The sequence below is a fragment of the Eumetopias jubatus genome, unplaced genomic scaffold (assembly GCF_037043125.1).
Source record: "Eumetopias jubatus isolate StellerSeaLion01/CBP00866 unplaced genomic scaffold, mEumJub1_p1.0 scaffold_10, whole genome shotgun sequence".
Lineage (NCBI taxonomy): Eukaryota > Metazoa > Chordata > Mammalia > Carnivora > Otariidae > Eumetopias > Eumetopias jubatus.
The window spans coordinates 93,488,980-93,507,516 of record NW_028274816.1 but is presented as its reverse complement, the minus strand read 5'-3'; the positions used below and the strand labels follow the sequence as shown (position 1 = coordinate 93,507,516).

The window sequence follows — 18,537 nt, the reverse complement described above, 5'->3', positions numbered from 1 at the left end:
TCCCTTCCAACTCAAGGATGTTCTGCTTCCATGCTTTGGTAACTTTACATGTGAGGTGATAAGGACCCGGAATACCTGAATGATGGCGGGGGGCGAGGAGGCTGGTGAGAGTGGAAGGGAAGAAGACATTTTGGAGGATGTGGTGAATGGTAAGATATAAGCGATGGGAGAGCTTTCTGTTTAGGGTTTCCATATGGACCTTCCTGGCTCTCTCCCAAACCACCAAGCCTGAATGTATCTGAGAGAGTGGTAAAGCCCTTGAAATTTAGGGTGGCAATTACATATATAAGTTAACTAATGAAATAGATATTTTTAGGTTTATTTCCAGTCTTAAATGTTGGTGAAAGTAATTAGAAATTTGTTCAGGTTCTTTTGCCAAATATCAGTGGCTACAAAAATATTTAAAATTTTTTTCTAGGTTTTCGTTTCTTACCCTGATTCAAACCAGGCAATTTAAACATGCCTAAGGTTTAAAAATAATATTTCCTAAGGCTTTTTGAATTGCAAACAGATCTTAGTTTTAATTTTGGGATTGTGAAGTAAAATGTTGTAGATGCTAAAAACTAGTATTAGGTTAACTTGGATTCTTCGCCTTTTCCCCTCCTGTGTTGCATAGTTGAAATACATGAGTGAAAGAAGTTTCTATGTAAATGTTTATGAAAATTTTGCAATCTTCAAGAAAGTGAAGAAGAACATATTCAGTAAGCTAGGAAAATAGTACGTTCAAGCAAACGTACAACTGAATTTATTTTACCCTCCAGAATTTATTTTACATGATATATTAAACAAATTTTCACTTAAATCAGCAACAGTTCCTTAAAAAAGGAAGATAGAAATTTAAATGATTTATAAGGGAAATGTTTTATATATTTAAAGTCTATTTTGTTTCAGTAACATAAACCTTGGCAATGATTTTAATGTATCTAGGAGTGATCATATATTGAAATGATGAGTTCCTCCATCTATGTATCCAGGACACATCTTTTTGAGTACTTGCCTGTGTGGCAGTGTTTGTTATGCCCTGTAGATAAAAAGTTGAAATATCTTTCTCCTCAGGAGATAAGCAAGTAAGCCATTATAACATATAAAGTAATAAGTGATTTATTGGAGAAATAGATGAGGTTCCCTGGGAATGAGGAGGAGTTGCTTTCTGCCCCTCCAAGGGGAGAAATCTGGTTGGTGAATGGGTCATAAAGAAGGTGAAACTCGAATTGAGACCAAGGATAAGTAGCGGTTTTTCAACAAGGGAGGGACAGGCATTCCGCATAATAAATGATCAGTTAGGCCGTGAATAGATGAAAGAATATGGCCTCAGGAAGCTGCAGATAGGTTGGTGTGTTTACAGTACAAGGTTAAAAATATGGAAGTGGTGAGAGATATGGCCAGGAAGCAGTCAGATCATGATGAGTTGTTTTCCATATTAGAGATTTTTGGCTTTTACCTTTTAGGTGAGGGAAGCGGTAGAAAGATTTCAAGTCTGGGAGTAATAGGGCTGGATTTTCACCGTAGAAAGGCCTCTTCAAAGCAGTGGAGGGCCCACTGGAAGGGAATGATACGAAGGCCAGCACACTGTTAAAATTGTCTAGAGAGTGAGTAATAATGGACTCAACCAGGGCTGTGGTGGCAGAAATGGAGAAAGGAAGGAATAAGAGATACTTTAGACAATTGAGAAGACTTGCAGAAAAATGGAACTATCTGTTAACTGGTGAACCATATTTTTTGTCATCAGACTCTTATGAGGTAGCTAGAATTGGCTTAACTATGTTTTCATCATTTTTGACAGTTCAGGCCCTTATACGTGACTGTCAAGTTATCAGAGAGACCAAAGAAAACCAGATTACAGAGCTAAAAAAGATATGTGAACAGAGTACAGAATCTCTGAATAATGATTGGGAAAAAAAGGTAAGCATCATAAAATTGTGATGGAAAATACAAAGGTTTATGCTTCAGAATAAAATATTTTATTATAAAAATAATGGATGCTCACAGAATAGACAGAAAAGTATGAAAAAAATAAAACAAAATAACTTAAAATTCAAGACCAACTGTCTAGATATAGTTATTGTTCATGTTTTGGTATATTTTCTTTTAGAAGTCTAATGGTTTATAAAGTAGTTTTCACTTAGAAAACTTACTTTTGACTAACTCTTGAATTTCATGTTCTGAATTTTTTGTCATAGCCTATAGCTTTTAAGATCAATTAGTAGGGAAAAAGTAGTAGGATAATTTTTGGAGATTTTACCTTTTTAATTTTGGATTTAGGCCATTGGATCATTTCTTTTCTGAAATTTCAGATAACACAATATTTATAGTATAAACTTGTTTTTGATATAAACCAAATCAGTAGTGGATGGGTTATTCTTGGAGGAGCATTTAATTTAATTAAGAAAAATATTTTCATATAAATTAGCAGTGCCAAGAGCAATGTAGTTGTATAGTACTTCACTAAAGCCCTTAAGCCATTAGTTCAAATTACAATATGTGTTTAAAATAAAGTATGTCACTTGTATTCTGTCATAAAGATATTGTTAACTCATATTCTCTCAATTATAGTCTGGGTTCAGAATATTTTGCTGAAAGTTACAAATGCCTTTCCAAGCAGACACTGTGGGTCTGTAATATGTCCTGGTGACGGCAGCTTTAGGACGAGTCTGGGGAGTGCACTGCAGATACATCAGGGTGTGGAGAGTCAGCTCTTTTCTGGTCTTATTTTGTCAATTTGTGTGTTCTTTTTCCCTCTTTCTCACATTTTGGTTTTATCTTTTCTATAAATTTGGCATATTTTTGTGTTTGTTGCAGGTACATTGCATACATAGCTGGTCCCCTTCCTCCCTTTGTCTGATTCCCTAGTTCCTTATTTTTCAGTTTAAATTGCCAAGTCTTCTTGGAAGAGAAAAGTCTTCTGCCTTTTACTATGTACGAGGGTACATTTTATTCCTTCAGTTGGGTGAACAAATCTTTCTTACAGCTGCACAGTAATTAGTGGGTATGAATGCACTGCAGAGTTTTTTTTTTATGAATGCATTGAAGTTCTTTTTTATGAAGTACAATTGCATGTAAATCTGAGGTGAAAACCTGGTGTAAGCAAGATAGGTACCAAAAATTAATAAGCAGATGATAATTTTTTGATACTAAATTACTTTGTTATATATATATATATTTTAAAGATTTTATTTATTTATTTGACAGAGAGAGACATAGAGAGAGCAGGAACACAAGCAGGGGGAGTGGGAGAGGGAGAAGCAGGCTTCCCGTGGAGCAGGGAGCCTGATGTGGGGCTCGATCCCAGGACCCTGGGATCATGACCTGAGCCAAAGGCAGACGCTTAACGACTGAGCCACCCAGGCACCCTTGATACTAAATTATTTTGTAATGTATGCAGTCATTCATTAGAAAATCATTAAGCATCTATATGGACAGGTGGTGTGAGTGTGCACGTGTGTCCATGTATGTGCATGCACGTGGATATGTATGGTGTGTGTGTGCCTGCATATGTGTACATGTACTCCATAGTATCCCTAATAGAAACCTCCATCCAACATCTCTCACTCCAGGTCCGCTATACAACTACCTACTTAAGATCTCTCCTTGATCTAAATCCCATTGTTCTCGCCAAACCCCATCTTCTTCCTTTGTTGCTACACAAAGTCTCCTCCTAGGGATTTTCCCTTATTCTGTGTTCCCTGTGGTATTGCTGTCTGCCTAGCTGCTTAGGCTTTTCTTTGTGCCTCATCTCTCATATCCAATCACTTGCCAAGTTGTTTTGTTCACTCTACTTGTTTTGTTATTCACCACTGTCCCCTCCCTAGTTCCAGAGACCATCACCCCTTCCTAGGTTTGCTGTAACTGGACTCTCTGCCCCTCTTTAGTCCATGCCCCACAATACACCACACCGATGGTCTTTCTAACACACATCTGGTTTCTCTCACCACCATGTTTAAAGCACTCCAGTGCCTTCCCAGTAGGAAATTGACAGGACTCTTCATGACCGATACTCTGGATCTCGCAAGCCTCCCCTTCTGTCACAACCCTACACTTGTACTTTTGGACTGGCTTCACAGAACTTTCCCAGTTATTTGACTCTACCATGCTATTTCTAATCTGTGGGCCTTTAAAAACATTGAGTATGGGGCGCCTGGGTGGCTCAGTCGGTTAAGCGACTGCCTTCGGCTCAGGTCATGATCCTGGAGTCCCGGGATCGAGTCCCGCATCGGGCTCCCTGCTCAGCGGGGGGTCTGCTTCTCCCTCTGACCCTCCCCCCTCTCATGTGCTCTCTCATGTGCTCTCGCTTTCTCTCTGTCTCAAATAAACAAATAAAATCTTTAAAAAAAAAAAAAAACATTGAGTATGATTCACACACCATAAAGTTCATCCTTTTATTTATTTATTTATTTATTTTTATTTATTTGACAGAGAGAGATAGCAAAAGAGGGAACACAAGCAGGGCGAATGGGCGAGGGAGAAGCAGGCTCTCCACCAAGCAGGGAGCCCAATGCGGGGCTCCATCCCAGGACCCGGGGATCATGACCTGAGCCGAAGGCAGACGCTTAACCACTGAGCCACCCAGGCCCACCAAAGCTCATCCTTTTAAAGTGTGTGTACAGTGCAGTGGTTTTCATTATATTTACAAAATTGCATGACCGTCATCACTATCTAATTTCTAGGACATTTCTGTCATCCCAGAGAGAAACCCATTGGCAATCACTTCCTGTTTCCCTTTCCTCCAGCCTCTTGCAACCACTAATCCACTTTCTGTCTCTAGAGTTTTGCCTGTAGAATCACACACCTATGTGGCATTTTGTGACTGACTTCTCTCACTTACCATGTTCTTAAGTTTCATCATGTTGTGGCATAAATCAGGAGTTCAGTCAGCATTAGAACTGAATAATCCATTGAATGGACATGCCACATTTTGTTTATCCATTTGTCAGTTGATGGGCATTTGAATTGATTCCATTATTTGGATATCATGAATAATGCTGCTGTGAAAATTTGTGCATGAGTTTTTGTGTGGCCATATGTTTTCATTTCTCTTGGCTATTGTATGGGGAAAAACACTGTCTATATTTTCCTTCACTCATACACTCGTAATACTTCTGACTCCAGATATGTGGGTTTTCTACACATCAAGCAATTTTCTTGGATGCCAACTGGATGTCCTATAACTCAACTAAATTTGACACTCTTTGCCTAGAGTTAGTGTCAGATCTTACAAGGTAGGGGCTAAATCCCACCAGACTGCCCCCACTTCAGATGTCAATCAAAAGTCCCAGGTTGTTACCTGTACTTCTTACCAAGCTGCTATAAATAGGAATAACATGAAACCCTTCTTGGGCTCTATGATTTGCTGGAATAGCTCACAGAACTTAGGGAAACATTACTTACATTTACTGTTTTATTATAAAGGGTATAATAGTAGATGCTGATAAATAACCAGACAAAAAGATACACCGGGCGAGGTATGTGGGAAGGGGCACAGAGTTTCCGCACCCTCTCCTGGCACATCACTCCCTGAGTACCTCCATGTGTTCACCAACCCAGAATCTCTCCAAGCCCTAAACTTTTGGGTAGGCCTTATTACGCAGGCAGGAGCAATGGTAAACTTAATCTTTAGCCACTCTCCCCTTCCTAGAGGATGGGGAAATGGGGCTGAAAGTTATAAGCTTCTAATCGTGTGGCTTGACCATCTGGGTCACCAGCCCCATCCTGAAGCTATCCAAGAGCCCATCCAAAGTCACCTCATTAGAACAACACACACTCCTATCACCCAGGAAATTCTAAGGGATTTAGGAGCTCTAGGCCAGGAACCAGGGTCAAAGACCAAATATTAGAACAAAAGATGCTTCTAGTGCTCTTAGGAAATTACAGGGATTTTAGCTCTGTTCCAGGAACAATATTTTCTGTTATTTCACAGGTGTACCCCTAGGAGTGAAATCTGGGTTATATGGTGATTCTGTGTTTAACATTTCAAGGAACTGCCTGTTTTCCAGAGTGGCTGCACCACTAACCTGTGGGCTTTTCCAGTACATCTCCATCTATTTAGACAGATTCCTGGTTTCTCTGCATCCCTTCTAGCATGAGGCAACTACATGGTCAAATGTCCAGGTGCAAGACCCATATGTAGGATGCTGGGAAGGTCTTCTGCATCCCCCGTACCCATTGCCAAACCCTGGCTAAAAAAATGGGTAGATCTCCTCATTATCAGGGCCCTGGTGGCTTCCCGATGGCTTAATAAATCCCAGCAAGATCTCTACTTCAGAGCATGACAAATAATACCTGCTGCTAAAACAGCTTATCCCTCAGGGGAATGTTTGCCCTTTAAAGCCTCCCAGACCAAGTTACCTGGACCCCAATTCATTTCTAGGTCTGGGAAAGCTCTCAGTGATGTATTGTGCCTGGTACGTGGTAGATACTAATAAAATTTCCGGATGAATACTTTAGTATTAGTCATCTCCAGTCAGATTATTAGACTACATACACCTGCTTGATCCTCAGACATGTCTGCCAAATTAGAGCATACGTTTTTCTGCCAGGATCATGTTTACCCTTGCAGTCTTAACTAAGTTCCCTGGATGAGATAACTTGGGCTGACTTGCAGACATTCCTCTGGCTTCAATAGGCACAGTTCCCTTGTAAATCAATTGTGGGATGCACCCAAGAAACCACGATGTACTAGTGGACTACTAGATGTAGTAGATTTGCAGCATTCAGTAGGCATATGTCCTAGGACCTCTGGGAGACCACAAACATAAACCACTACAACATGAGTAAAACCACAAAATTCTAAGTGACCTTTCGATCACTTTGTCAGAGTTACTACATAGGTCAGTCGACAGCACTGAAATTTAGGTGCTGTGGGCTTGGCCACATTCATGGGCCAACTAAGTGACTGACTTCTGAATATCAAATGTAACACCAGTTTAAAACAGACTTTGGCAAAAATATAAACCCAGCATATCAGGGATTTTTGGGTACCACTCAAAAATAGCTCAAACTGCATATGTGAAATTTGTGAAACCCTAGAGTCTTCTTTTGTGTAGCTAATACTGGGCCATCCCCACTTTTCCTGTTCAGCTAGAAATGAGAAAAGTTCTTGGGGCCCTTGCTAATAATGAGCACAACTACTGCGCACATCCTGTCTTGAGTTCCCACCATGTCTCAGGGTTTTCCCTGTTAGTTCAGTATCTTCCTAGTCAAATCAGAATCTCTATGCATGTGTTGTATCCTTGTCTCTCCTATTCATGAATGGGAAATCAAATCTTTTAAAACCTTCTGGACTTTTTCCCTCCCCACCAACTGAGTGAGCCTGGGGTTAGGTGTGGGGATAGGAGTTAGAATTTCACTCCCATTAAGATAAGTGAAGGACTGTCCCCAGGCTGGGAGCAGATTTTTAATTCCCTTTGGAAGCTATCCACTGAACCATGTTTTCCTTACCTTAGTTAAATAGATATTTTGGTGCTTCATCCATTTAAACAGTGGATACATAATCTTAAAAAGACCAGTATACAGGAGGACATGTAGTATACATTTCTACTTAGCAAACTCTTTCCCTATTTGATTTATAAATGCCATCTTTAAATCTACTTTTGTATAGATTATGGAATGGGTATAAATAGTTACTTGTCAGGGGTTAGGGTGAAGGGGAAAGCATTTTTAACACTACTTTTGTGCAAACGAGATGAAAATCCCGACAGTGAGATAATATTCCTAGTAAATAACAATATTCTAAATATTTCTGTTTCCTGATTTCAGGCAAGTACTAGTGTTGTTCAGCCAAGGCATTGTGTTATCTGTCTGATTTATTTACTGTTTCTACCTGAGGTGGATAATTCCCTTTAATATTTGTTTATTCATTAAAATTTTCAGCTCAGGGAAGTCAAGAAAAATTGTTTCTTTTTCTTTTTTAAGATTTACTTGTTTATTTTAAAGAGCGAGAGTGGGGTTAGGGGCAGTGGGAGAGGGAGAGAGCGGATTTCAATCAGACTTCCCACTGAGCATGGAGCCCGATGCAGGTCTCTATCTCATGAACCCGAGATCATGACCTGAGCCGAAATCAAGAGTTGGATGTTTAACCAACTAAGCCACCCAGGCGCCCTGAAAAAAATTGTTTCTTAATCATGCTTTATATAATCTCTTTACTTGGAATGTTTATTTATGAGTTTTATATCTTTTATTGTTCAGGTCACCAAATAGATAGAGAAATATAGGAAAACAATTTTTTCTGAATTGCAGAGTAGCCTCTTCTATAATAATAGTGAAAGAGTCACTTCTTGAATTCACTGTGTAGCTCCACAATGCTGTCGCAGAAATGGAAAAGGAAAAGTTTGATCTTCAAAAGCGGCACACAGAAAATATTCAAGAGTTGCTTGAGGACACAAACGTGCGTCTGAATAAAATGGAGGGTGAATACATGGCCCAGACACAGTCCACGGTGAGTCTTTTTTTTCCTTTTCTTGCCGTTTCTAGTAACTGTCTTATTAATCTCCATGACTCCATGGTTCCTCAATGTGTGCAGTGCATAAATAAATGTGTTATAGAATTTAGAAAAAACATTTTACCTTCTGACTTGATACAGGATTATATGCAACAATGGACAGTCTCTTGAAGTCTGCTGTGGGATTTCACTCTGGATTTTTCAGTGCCACTGTTTTTCTTCTTAACCCCCAGAAGCCTTTACAAATCTTTTTTCTTGTTGTTGTTGTTTCTACTGACTTTCAGTCTAGAGACCCTCCCTCCTTTCCTTTCCTTTCCTTTCCTTTCCTTTCCTTTCCTTTCCTTTCCTTTCCTTTCCTTTCCTTTCCTTTCCTTTGTTCCTTCCTTCCTTCGTTCCTTCCTTCTTTCCTTCCTTCCTTCCTTCCTTCCTTCCTTCCGTTTCATTTCAACTTGATTGAGGGACCAGACCCAGATATCACATGGGTAAACTCCAAAAATTCTTTTCCTGAGAGGATGCAGAAGGAGGTCACCAGAGTACACAGCAGAGAGACCAGTCACTTTCTCTAAGGAAAGGTGAAGGATTCCCCTCAAGAGCCACCTCAGGGAGCACCTGGTTGCGGAGGATAGGTCTGAGAGAGTGAGCATCTTCAGCCTTTGAGAAGGTTAGCTGACTTCCTAAAATACATAAGGCTGAAAAAGGTAGGCTCATGGGTACATGGACAGGACTCCTCACATCTGAGGCAAGTACACCTCATCAGTCTTGTTCCTGTATACGATATGACCTTATAGAATGGTAGAGCCTTGTGTCCTAGGCATGAACACAGTTCTCATTTTCCACTGACAGTCCACCCAGGCCAACCTGGCTGGGCCCTGGCCTTCCTTGAATTTAAAGCTGTGGAATTTGAACAAGAGTCGGTTTCTCTGGCTTGTCTTGGAGACCCCTAGACCAGTTCTACAGACTATCTCGCAGAGTTAAAGAAATGGGAAGCAGGATCCACAGTGACTTGGAACTTGGGCTTTAGGGTTTTGGGTTCAAATCCCAGCTTACTAACTTGAGTGCCATGTGAGTTCTTCACATGTTAATTTTCCTCATCTGTTAGATAGGACAACAGTAGTACAGTGTACTAGATGTTGTTGGAAATTTTTTTTTAAGATTTTATTTATTTATGTAAGAGAGAGGGCACAAGAGACAGAGAGAGAGTGCGGGGGGAGGGGCAGAGGTAGAGGGAGAAGCAGGGAGCCGATGCGGGGCTCCATCCTGGGACCTCAGGATCACAACCTGAGCTGAAGGCAGACGCTTAACCAACTGAGCCACCCAGGCGTCCTTGTTGGAAACTTTTAATAAATTAATATACATAAATTAAGTTATATAATAAGTGCTCAATAGATAATTTTTAAATATTATCTTTGAAAATGTAACATACAAGAATGATAATCAAGAGAGACATAAATGAGAAAATGATCAATTCAAGGAGTTAATCAACATTTGCTTAAAGATGGCCGGTTGAAGATTGTGTTGGCCTCCATCCCCTCCCACAAAAACGATAGTAAAGGGATAAAGAAAAAGGTGTAAACCCAGAAGGACAAAGAGCATAATGGAAGTAATAATATTTTTGGAGTTGGAAAGGCAATGGGTGAATTGAAACTGACCAGTTCAAGAAAGCGGAACCCTAAATCAGCACTGAGGAAATCTACAAGCAAACTGGATGATACCAGGGGTTCTCCTGGAGGCTCAGGACTTGTCAGCACCAGTCACCGCTGGAAGAGGAGGTGCAGGTGGTGCTTCAACACACTGGATTCCTAGAAAGTTTGTTTAAGAAGCAGCTAGATGTTGACTTTGGGTGCTGAACACAAGTGGGTTTATCATACTCTTCCTTTTACTTTCGTGTATGTTTGAAATGTCCCATAATAAAACTTTTTTAATGATAAAATTAACAACCAAAAACAACCACATCTTCCTATCCCCTCTCCCGCCCCCTTTATGAAGCCTGGGATCTTAGCAGAAGACTTGAGGTTATTTTCTGAAGATATTTCATGCCACAGCAGTTCTTAAAGTATGGTGAGCCCGTCCCGGGGAGTCCTTGAGGCTCTTTAGGATCCTTTGAACGGCCAGATTGAAACTCTTTCCACAACCCTCACCCCCAATAAAGGAAAAACATCAAAAACTCGGGTCATTTAAAAGGGGAAAGTGTTAAGCTTGCATCAGATTTCCTCAACTCAGTATTTGATATCAGAAGACAATAGAACAACACTAAAAAACATTAGAAGTATGGCCTAAAATGGTTTTTAAGTATAGAAGATATGAGCAGTTTTGAACTTCAGCAAATATTTTTGACTTTTATAAATGTTAAATGTCACTTTGATGTCCCTAGGTGTGGATTTTTGGGCATTATTTGAGCCCTTTAAATATGTGTTCACACTGGGTGTTACATATAACTGATGAATCATTGAACACTACATCAGAAACTAATGATGTACTATACAGTGGCTAACTGAACGTAATTAAAAAAAAATCTGTGTTCAGAGAAATTTATTTCCATTGTTCCTCCAAAAAGATCTGTTGTTCCTATGGCTTAGGTTTTATTTTATGCTTTCTGCCTCTTTGTATGTCCTTTCTGTTCTCTGCTCCTGGGATGGTTTTCCGTTCTGCTCTTACTCTCACCAATTAATTCTTTAGTAGGTTTCCTTCTGCTTATTGTGTCTATTCCACCTTTTATTTAGCTACTATACTTTTTCATATCCAGTATTTTCATTTGCTGGTGGCCTCCTGCTCCTCCTCTTGTTTCCTTCTTTTTTCAAGCAGAGCGAATGTATTTGCAAATCACATACGTGGGAAGGGATTGACATCCAGAATATGTAAGGAGCTCCTACAGCTCAACAACAACAGTCTCCAGGGCCCTCTACCCCCTGAGGGTCAGCCCCCCTCCCTGTTTAAAGCATAGTAAACCCAAGAGACATATGTAGTCTATTATAAAAACATGCCAGGCATCATACTGGGTACTGGAGCCATAGTGGTGACCAAAAAGTCCTTGTCCATAATGCTCACATTTTTGTGCAGGTGACAGCCAATAAAGAAGTATAACTGTCCAGTGGTGATAAGTGTTCTGATGAAAAAGAATTCAGTTTAAGACCTGCCTTGTAAATGGAGGTGATTTTGTCCTCAAGGGGATATCCATTGGTTGTTGGGATAAAAGAAATTTTAGATATTAGAGTGGTTTGTGACCTTCCAGTGGGCACAGTTTATGTACAGCAAGTCTGGGGTATTAAAATTTCATGGTGAGGAACAACTAAAAGAAAAAATAACTAAAAAGCTTCCTTAATTAAGGGAGCAATAATTAAAAGGAAAAAAAGGCTGAGCTGCTCTGGTGTGAGAGGATCGAGGGGAGGAGGTTGCTACCACAGGTAAGGCAGTCTCGGAAAGTCTTTCTTTTTTTTTCTTTTTTCTTTTTTTTGTTAAAGGTTTTATTTATTTGACAGAGAGAGACACAGTGAGAGAGGGAACACCAGCAGGGGGAGTGGGAGAGGGAGAAGCAGGCTTCTCGCCGAGCAGGGAGCCTGACGCGGGGCCGGATCCCAGGACCCTGGGACCATGACCCAAGCCGAAGGCAGACCCCCAATGACCGAGCCACCCAGGCGCCCCACGGAAAGTCTTTCTGAAGGTGGGGCATTCACAAAGGGACCCAAGGAAGTATTGGAGGAATCCATGTGATAATATGGGAACAGCATTTCGGGCAGAAGGAATAGCCAGTGCAAAGATCCTAACACTGGGATGTGTTGGGCAAGTTCAGAGAACAGCAAGGGGGCAGTTATAGACCTAGCACTGGGAGCAGAAGGGGGCGTGGTAGGAAAAGAAGTTAGGGCACAAATCAGAGAAAGCTGTGTAGACCATTGTAATTGATTCTTTTTTTTAAAAAAACCACTTTACTGAGGTATAACTTAAATATTACAAAATTATTTTAAAGTGTACAATTCAGTGAATTTTTAGTATATTTGTATTGAATTTTTTAATGGATTGAGCACATGGAAGTGATTCCTTCTAATATTTTAAACATGTCTCTCTGGCCCTGGGCAGAGAAAAAAGTGTGAGGGACCAAGAATGGGAGCAGGGAGACCAGTGAGGAAGCTATTATTGTAGTTTAGGTAAGAGAGGGGCTGGCTTGGACATAGGTATCAGCCAGCAAATGATGATGCTGTTAAGTACAGTGCAGAAGGCTAGGGGTGGATCAGGTTTATTGGGGTAAAAAAAAAATTCAAGAATTTATTTTCTGGATAATTAATATAATGATGTATCCAACATCCATGAACGAACACGAAATTTATATCTGAAATACATTTTTGCCATCTCAACATCCTAAATTTTTACAAACATGAATTAAACATAATAATTTTAAAGTTGAAACTTGATTGCCTAAAATGTTGACTACAGAGTTATATTTTATTAATTAAATAATATAAGAGCAAGATCTTTCACAGTGGAATTTTTAATTTTTATACATTTGGGATGTAAAGAAAAGTGATGCTTTGGAGCCAAGTGGTCGTTGTCAAAGAAACTTCATTCTATTTTTAATGAAATTTGAAGTTAAAAATTAGCATTCAGACCTTGTCATTAGGTAACAGTAAATATAGAGAAAAATGAACAGAGTCTGTCAGCAGGATTGAATTTAAGAATCATCAAAACTAGACAGATCTTGCTGAGCAGCTCCTGATTTAATAATTAAATAAGGTAGAGTTCAAGGCATGGCTTAAGATGAAAGATGAGACTGTCACTGAGAATTAGTTTCTTGGTTTTGTTGTTCTTTCAGGCTTTTTCTTTCTTTCTTTCCTTCTTTTTTTTTTTTTTTTTTGAGTCTTGTTTTGTTTCATTGCCATTTGTTGTAAGCAGATACTTGTATAGATTATTAGACTTACATCTTTTGGTATTGGCAAGGATTTTCTTGTCTGAAATTCATAATAAAAACATGTAAACAGTGAGTTTTTAAAACAATATGTTAGAACTTATAAATATGAAAGTTATAGCAAAATTATTAGATGCTTGGGGAGGTGACAGCTGTAAAATATAGAGCTCTATTCATATCAACGCTTAGACACGCTGAAGTCTTAGTGGATGGCTTTGTTGCGATTTTAGGCTCTGTTAGTGGAATTCTTTACCTTTTTCTGTATCATGGATCCCACTGGCAATCTTGTGAAGTCTATGTAGTCCTTCTCAGAAAAATACTTTTGAAGTTTAATAAAATATTAAGATTACAGAGAGAAGAAGTTTTATTGAGTTATAGTTATCGAAATATTAATAAATCAAAGTCATAGTAAAGTAATACATATGTTTCTAAACTAATGCAATAAATATCAAGATTTACCAGTGGGCCTGGTAACCATTGTAATTTATTGAATAAGAATGAAGATAAACAATATTTAGTGATTATCCCAAACTATGATGGACTATAAAAATATCTGTGATTTCTGTTAGTCGTAGGTATTGCTAAATACTACCTTGGTTTGTTGACTATATTCTTAGATGAAGGGAAATGCTGAAGGTCAATTAGGGTGGTGAAAATTAAGATGAGATTTCTTCTCCACTCTAATTTCCTGACACTCTGAATTGTGTTCATGGACCTGTATCAAGTTTAAGAACCCCAACCTTAAAAAGTATCAAAGGGCCTTAGACACCTGAGAGTTTTGTTAGCCATTTGTTAACTGTTGTTAGTAGGGACATGTGATAATTCATGGAGCAACTCATCTCCTCTCTGAGATGGCTGGAATTTGTCATTTTGTAGTCACCACCAGCATTTCTTCTCTCAGCCTCATAATTATAAAGAAACCCCCAGATAACACCAGTTCATCATTTTGAATTAAATGACCATTTAAAAAAAGTAGTTTTTATTTTAAAAGAAACAGTATTAGATTTATAGAAAATTTGACAAGATAGTTCACAGTTTCCATATACCCCTTACCCAATTTCCTTTATCAACATCTTACGTTATTTTGGCCCACTTGTTACAACAAATGAATCAGTAGTAATACATTATTATTAACTAAACTCCATAGTTTATTCAGTTTTCCTTAATTTTTATGTGATGTCCTGTTGTCCAGGATCTCATGCAGGACATAACATTACATTTAGTTGTTACGTCTCTCTAGTTTACTCTTGGTTGTGACAGTTTGTCAGGCTTTCCTTGTTTTTCATGATCCTGACAGTCTTGAGGAATGGGGGTCAGGCATGTTGTAGGATGCTTCTCTATTGGATTTTGTCTCATGTTTTTCTTTCTTTTTTTAAAGAATTTATTTATTTATTTATTTATTTATTTATTTATTTATTTATTTATTTATTTATTTATTTGACAGAGAGACAGCAAGAGAGGGAACACAAGCAGGGGGAGTGGGAGAGGGAGAAGCAGGCTTCGCGCCGAGCAGGGAGCCTGATGCGGGGCTTGATCCCAGGATCCTGGGATCATGACCTGAGTCGAAGGCAGACGCTTAATGACTGAGCCATCCAGGCACCCCTCTCTCATGTTTTTCTTACTATTAGACTGGAGTTCTGGGTTGAGGCAGTAGGATCCCATAGGTGCAATGCTATTCTCATCATATCAGTGGTATGTGAAATTAATGGCATCACTTTTTTAAAAAAAGGTTTTATTTATTTGAGAGAGAGTGAAAGCATGTGCAAGTGAGGGGAGGGAGAGGGACAAGCAGCCTCCTTGCTGAGCACAGAGCCCGATGCTGGGTTCTATCTCACAACCCTGAGATCACGACCCGAGCTGAAATCAAGAGTCGGATGCTTAACCAACTGAGCCACCCAGGCGCCCAGTGACATCACTTTTGAGATTAACCTTGATCACCTGGCTGAGACAGTGTTTGTTAGGGTTTTCACCATGAAGTTACTCCCCACCTTTCCATACTGTCCTCTTTGGAAGAAAGTTACTATGTGCAGCCTGTGCTTAAGAAGTAGGGAGTTATGCTCTCCATACTTGAGGATGGAGTATCTATATAAATTGAAGTTTTTCTGCATGGGAGATTTGTCTCTTCTTTCTCATTTATTCATTTATTGAATCATTTATATCGGTATGGACTTGGGATATTATTTATTTTATATTCTGGGTTATAATCCAATATTCCTTATTTTTTTGCTCAAATTGTTCCAGCTTTGGCCATTGGGAGATCTTTCAGTGGGCTCCTGTGCCCCTTTGACATACCCCCATCAATGTGGATACAATGGAGAAGGTATTAGAAACCAAGACCTGTGTCCTAGGTCTGCTCAGTATTGTTGGGGTGTCTTTTCTTTTATGCCCTTTTACCTGATGGAGCAAGGGAGTGTTTGTGCATATACTTACCTGTGTATATATGCCTTTTTATAAATATTTCTATATGTAATCATCTATCTAAACATAATTTCTTAGTGATGTCTGTAACTGAAATGAATTACCACATGGATTGTTCTAGCTTTTTCCCATTGTGTATCTGTAAATTCTTAATCTAACAGTGGAAACTTGGCTTCCACCATCCTTCTTCATTGTTACTTAGTTGTTCCATTCCCATATACATGTATACCAGTATCAGAGTTATTAATCCATACCCCCATGGGAACCAACTTTGAGTACAGTGCTTATAAGCAGTTACTTTTTGCTTTTGGCCTTCCAGACTCCACTCATTTTAAAATTGCTTAGGCCATCACTTTTCCCCCATCCCTTCAGTGAGTTTTTTTATGTATATGTAATATAACTAGATTCTCTTGTCACAGTCTGCATTTCTTCCTGAGATTCCCCCCAATTCCTAAATGATTTTTTAAATTTGCATAATATAGGGCTCATTTTTTGTGCTTTAAAATTCCGTGTGCTTTGACAAATGCATCTTCTCATGTATCCATCATTATAGTGTCAGACATATTTTCACTGTTCTAAAAAACCACCTGTGCTTTACTCTATTCATCCCTTACCCCTCTCTCTAGAATCCCTGGGAACCACTGATCTTTTTAACTGTTTGCCTAGTTTTGTCTTTTTCAGAATGTCATATAATTGGAATCATACAGTATGCATCCTTTTCAGACTGGTTTCTTTCACTAAGCAATTGTACATTTAAGGATTCTTCATGTTTTTGTGGCTTAAAAACTCATTTCTTTTTATTGATGAATAACATTCAGTTATATGGATGTACCATAGTTTGTTTATTCATTTATCTATTGAAGGATATCTTGTTTATGTCCAGTTTTTTGGCAGTGATGAATAGAGCTGTTGTTAAGTATTCACTTACAGAGTTTTGCATGGGCATAGTTTTCAAATCAATTGTGACTCAAATCATTTGCAAATTCACTATAGGACGTATAGCCAAAACAAATCAGTGCATACATATCTACCATAAAATATTTATGAAAGTGTTCATAACAACATTTTTAATAGCCAGACACTGAAAATAATCCATCAATAAAATGGATATTATTTTATCCATTATTTTATTTTATGTATATTCATACAAGGGACTATATATAGCAATGAAAAAGTTTTAATTACTGCTATACCCCATGACATGGATGAATCTCTCAGTCATACAATATGCATGATGAAGCCTGACCCAAAAGAGTACTCTATGATTCCATTTATAGGAAGCTCAACAAAGCCAAAGTTAATTTTTTTGTGATGAAAGAGTAGTGGTTGCCTTTGTGGAGAGGATGACGAATAAGGCTTCAGAACGGCTGGTAGTGTTTACATCTGGTAGTGGCTCATGGGTATTTTCAATTTGTAAAGAGTTATTAAAATGTATACTTAAGATTTGTATATCATTTTGTCATATTTCAATAAATTTATGTAATAAGATAAAATATATCAATCTTTTTCCACTCTAAATAGTTGCTGAGTTACTAACCCTTTCTAATTTTTAGCTCCTATAGGATTCAAATGTTTGTATGTAAAATTCCAACATCTGTATCTCCAGTCCTTATGTCTTATTCTATCAGTTGCATAACCGAAGGCCCATTGGATATTTTATAATTTCCTAATATGTAACTTCTTGAAAATCATGTCTTTATTTCCTACCAAAATAATACTCTTTGCTGAGCTTTTCCTTAATTCTCAATGTGCTATAATTCTCTTGGCATATTAGATTTTGAGCCTGGAAGATTTATAATTCTTGCCACTTGTCATCTCCTTTACTCGGTATTTTACTTAATCATACTATTTACTACTCCAAAAATTTTCTTGGATCTTCGCACTTCCCTTCTGTTTCCACAGCTACCACTTGAGTTCAGGCCATTGTTGCCTCATTCCAAGAGGCTTCTAGTAACCTGCTAGTTGCTCTCCCTGTCTCCTCTTGTTCCATACCCCACAAATGCAGTTTGTCCCATTTGCCCATGATCGAGAACTTTAATTACTAATCTGATGCCTGTTATAACTTCTGCTTATAAGCCATGCCCATTCAAGAACTCCAGCCTCATCTTCCGAGTGCCACCTTTGAGTTCACGATGTGGGAAGGTATTCTTTGCACACAAGGTAATCTCTTTGTCATTAACTGTACAGTTACTTGTTTCTTCCTTGATCTTGTTGTTCTCTACCTGGAATTCCCCTCTACACTGTCTGTCACAGCCTGCAAAGTAATGATTCAACAGCATCTTTTTTCCTGAACATCTTTTTATCCCATTTTGAGCCTTCTCTTATTTTTTATCCTCTCACTTCTTTGTATTCAGTTTTAAAAAGGTTACTTTGCTTAAATATTGTTGTCCTTAAGGTATTTCAATATACATCTGTATGTTTTCCCTTAAATTTATTTTACTTACTTTGGGTCTATTTTATGTAAGACACCATGAGTGTTAGGAAAATGCCTTAAAAATACATTATAAAAATGAAATAATAATAAATTAAAAAATAATAAAATGAATAACTGTCTTACTGTGCCGGGTGATAATAGAATGAATAACTCACTATGTGAGTGAATTCTGTTGCATTTTTTATTCTACAGGTGCTGTAAGTCTTCTCATACTGTTGTTTATTTCTCTGAATTGACCTCGGTCATAATTTGCTTCCTGTGAATGTGGTTTTGTGTAATTTTTCACCTAGCCCAGACTTTCCTGCTTATTCTTTCATGCCAGATTGGGTTCAGAGATGTGCTGGTCACAACTTGTAT

The 18,537-nt window shown here is 38.5% G+C and overlaps 1 protein-coding gene across 9 annotated transcripts in view; it reads left to right on the top strand.

The window, feature by feature from the left end:
- CEP112 (centrosomal protein 112) overlaps positions 1–18,537 on the top strand; it is a 490,180-nt gene that overhangs the window by 89,615 nt on the left and 382,028 nt on the right. For all 9 annotated transcript variants that reach the window (XR_003610708.2, XM_028112476.2, XM_088028176.1 and 6 more), the window contains 2 exons: positions 1,784–1,902; positions 8,288–8,431. Coding sequence is in view for 8 of the 9 variants with exons in the window: in XM_028112476.2 (XP_027968277.1) it covers positions 1,784–1,902; positions 8,288–8,431 (263 nt within the window). In the remaining variant the exon portion in view is untranslated. The remainder of the gene's footprint in view (positions 1–1,783; positions 1,903–8,287; positions 8,432–18,537) is intronic.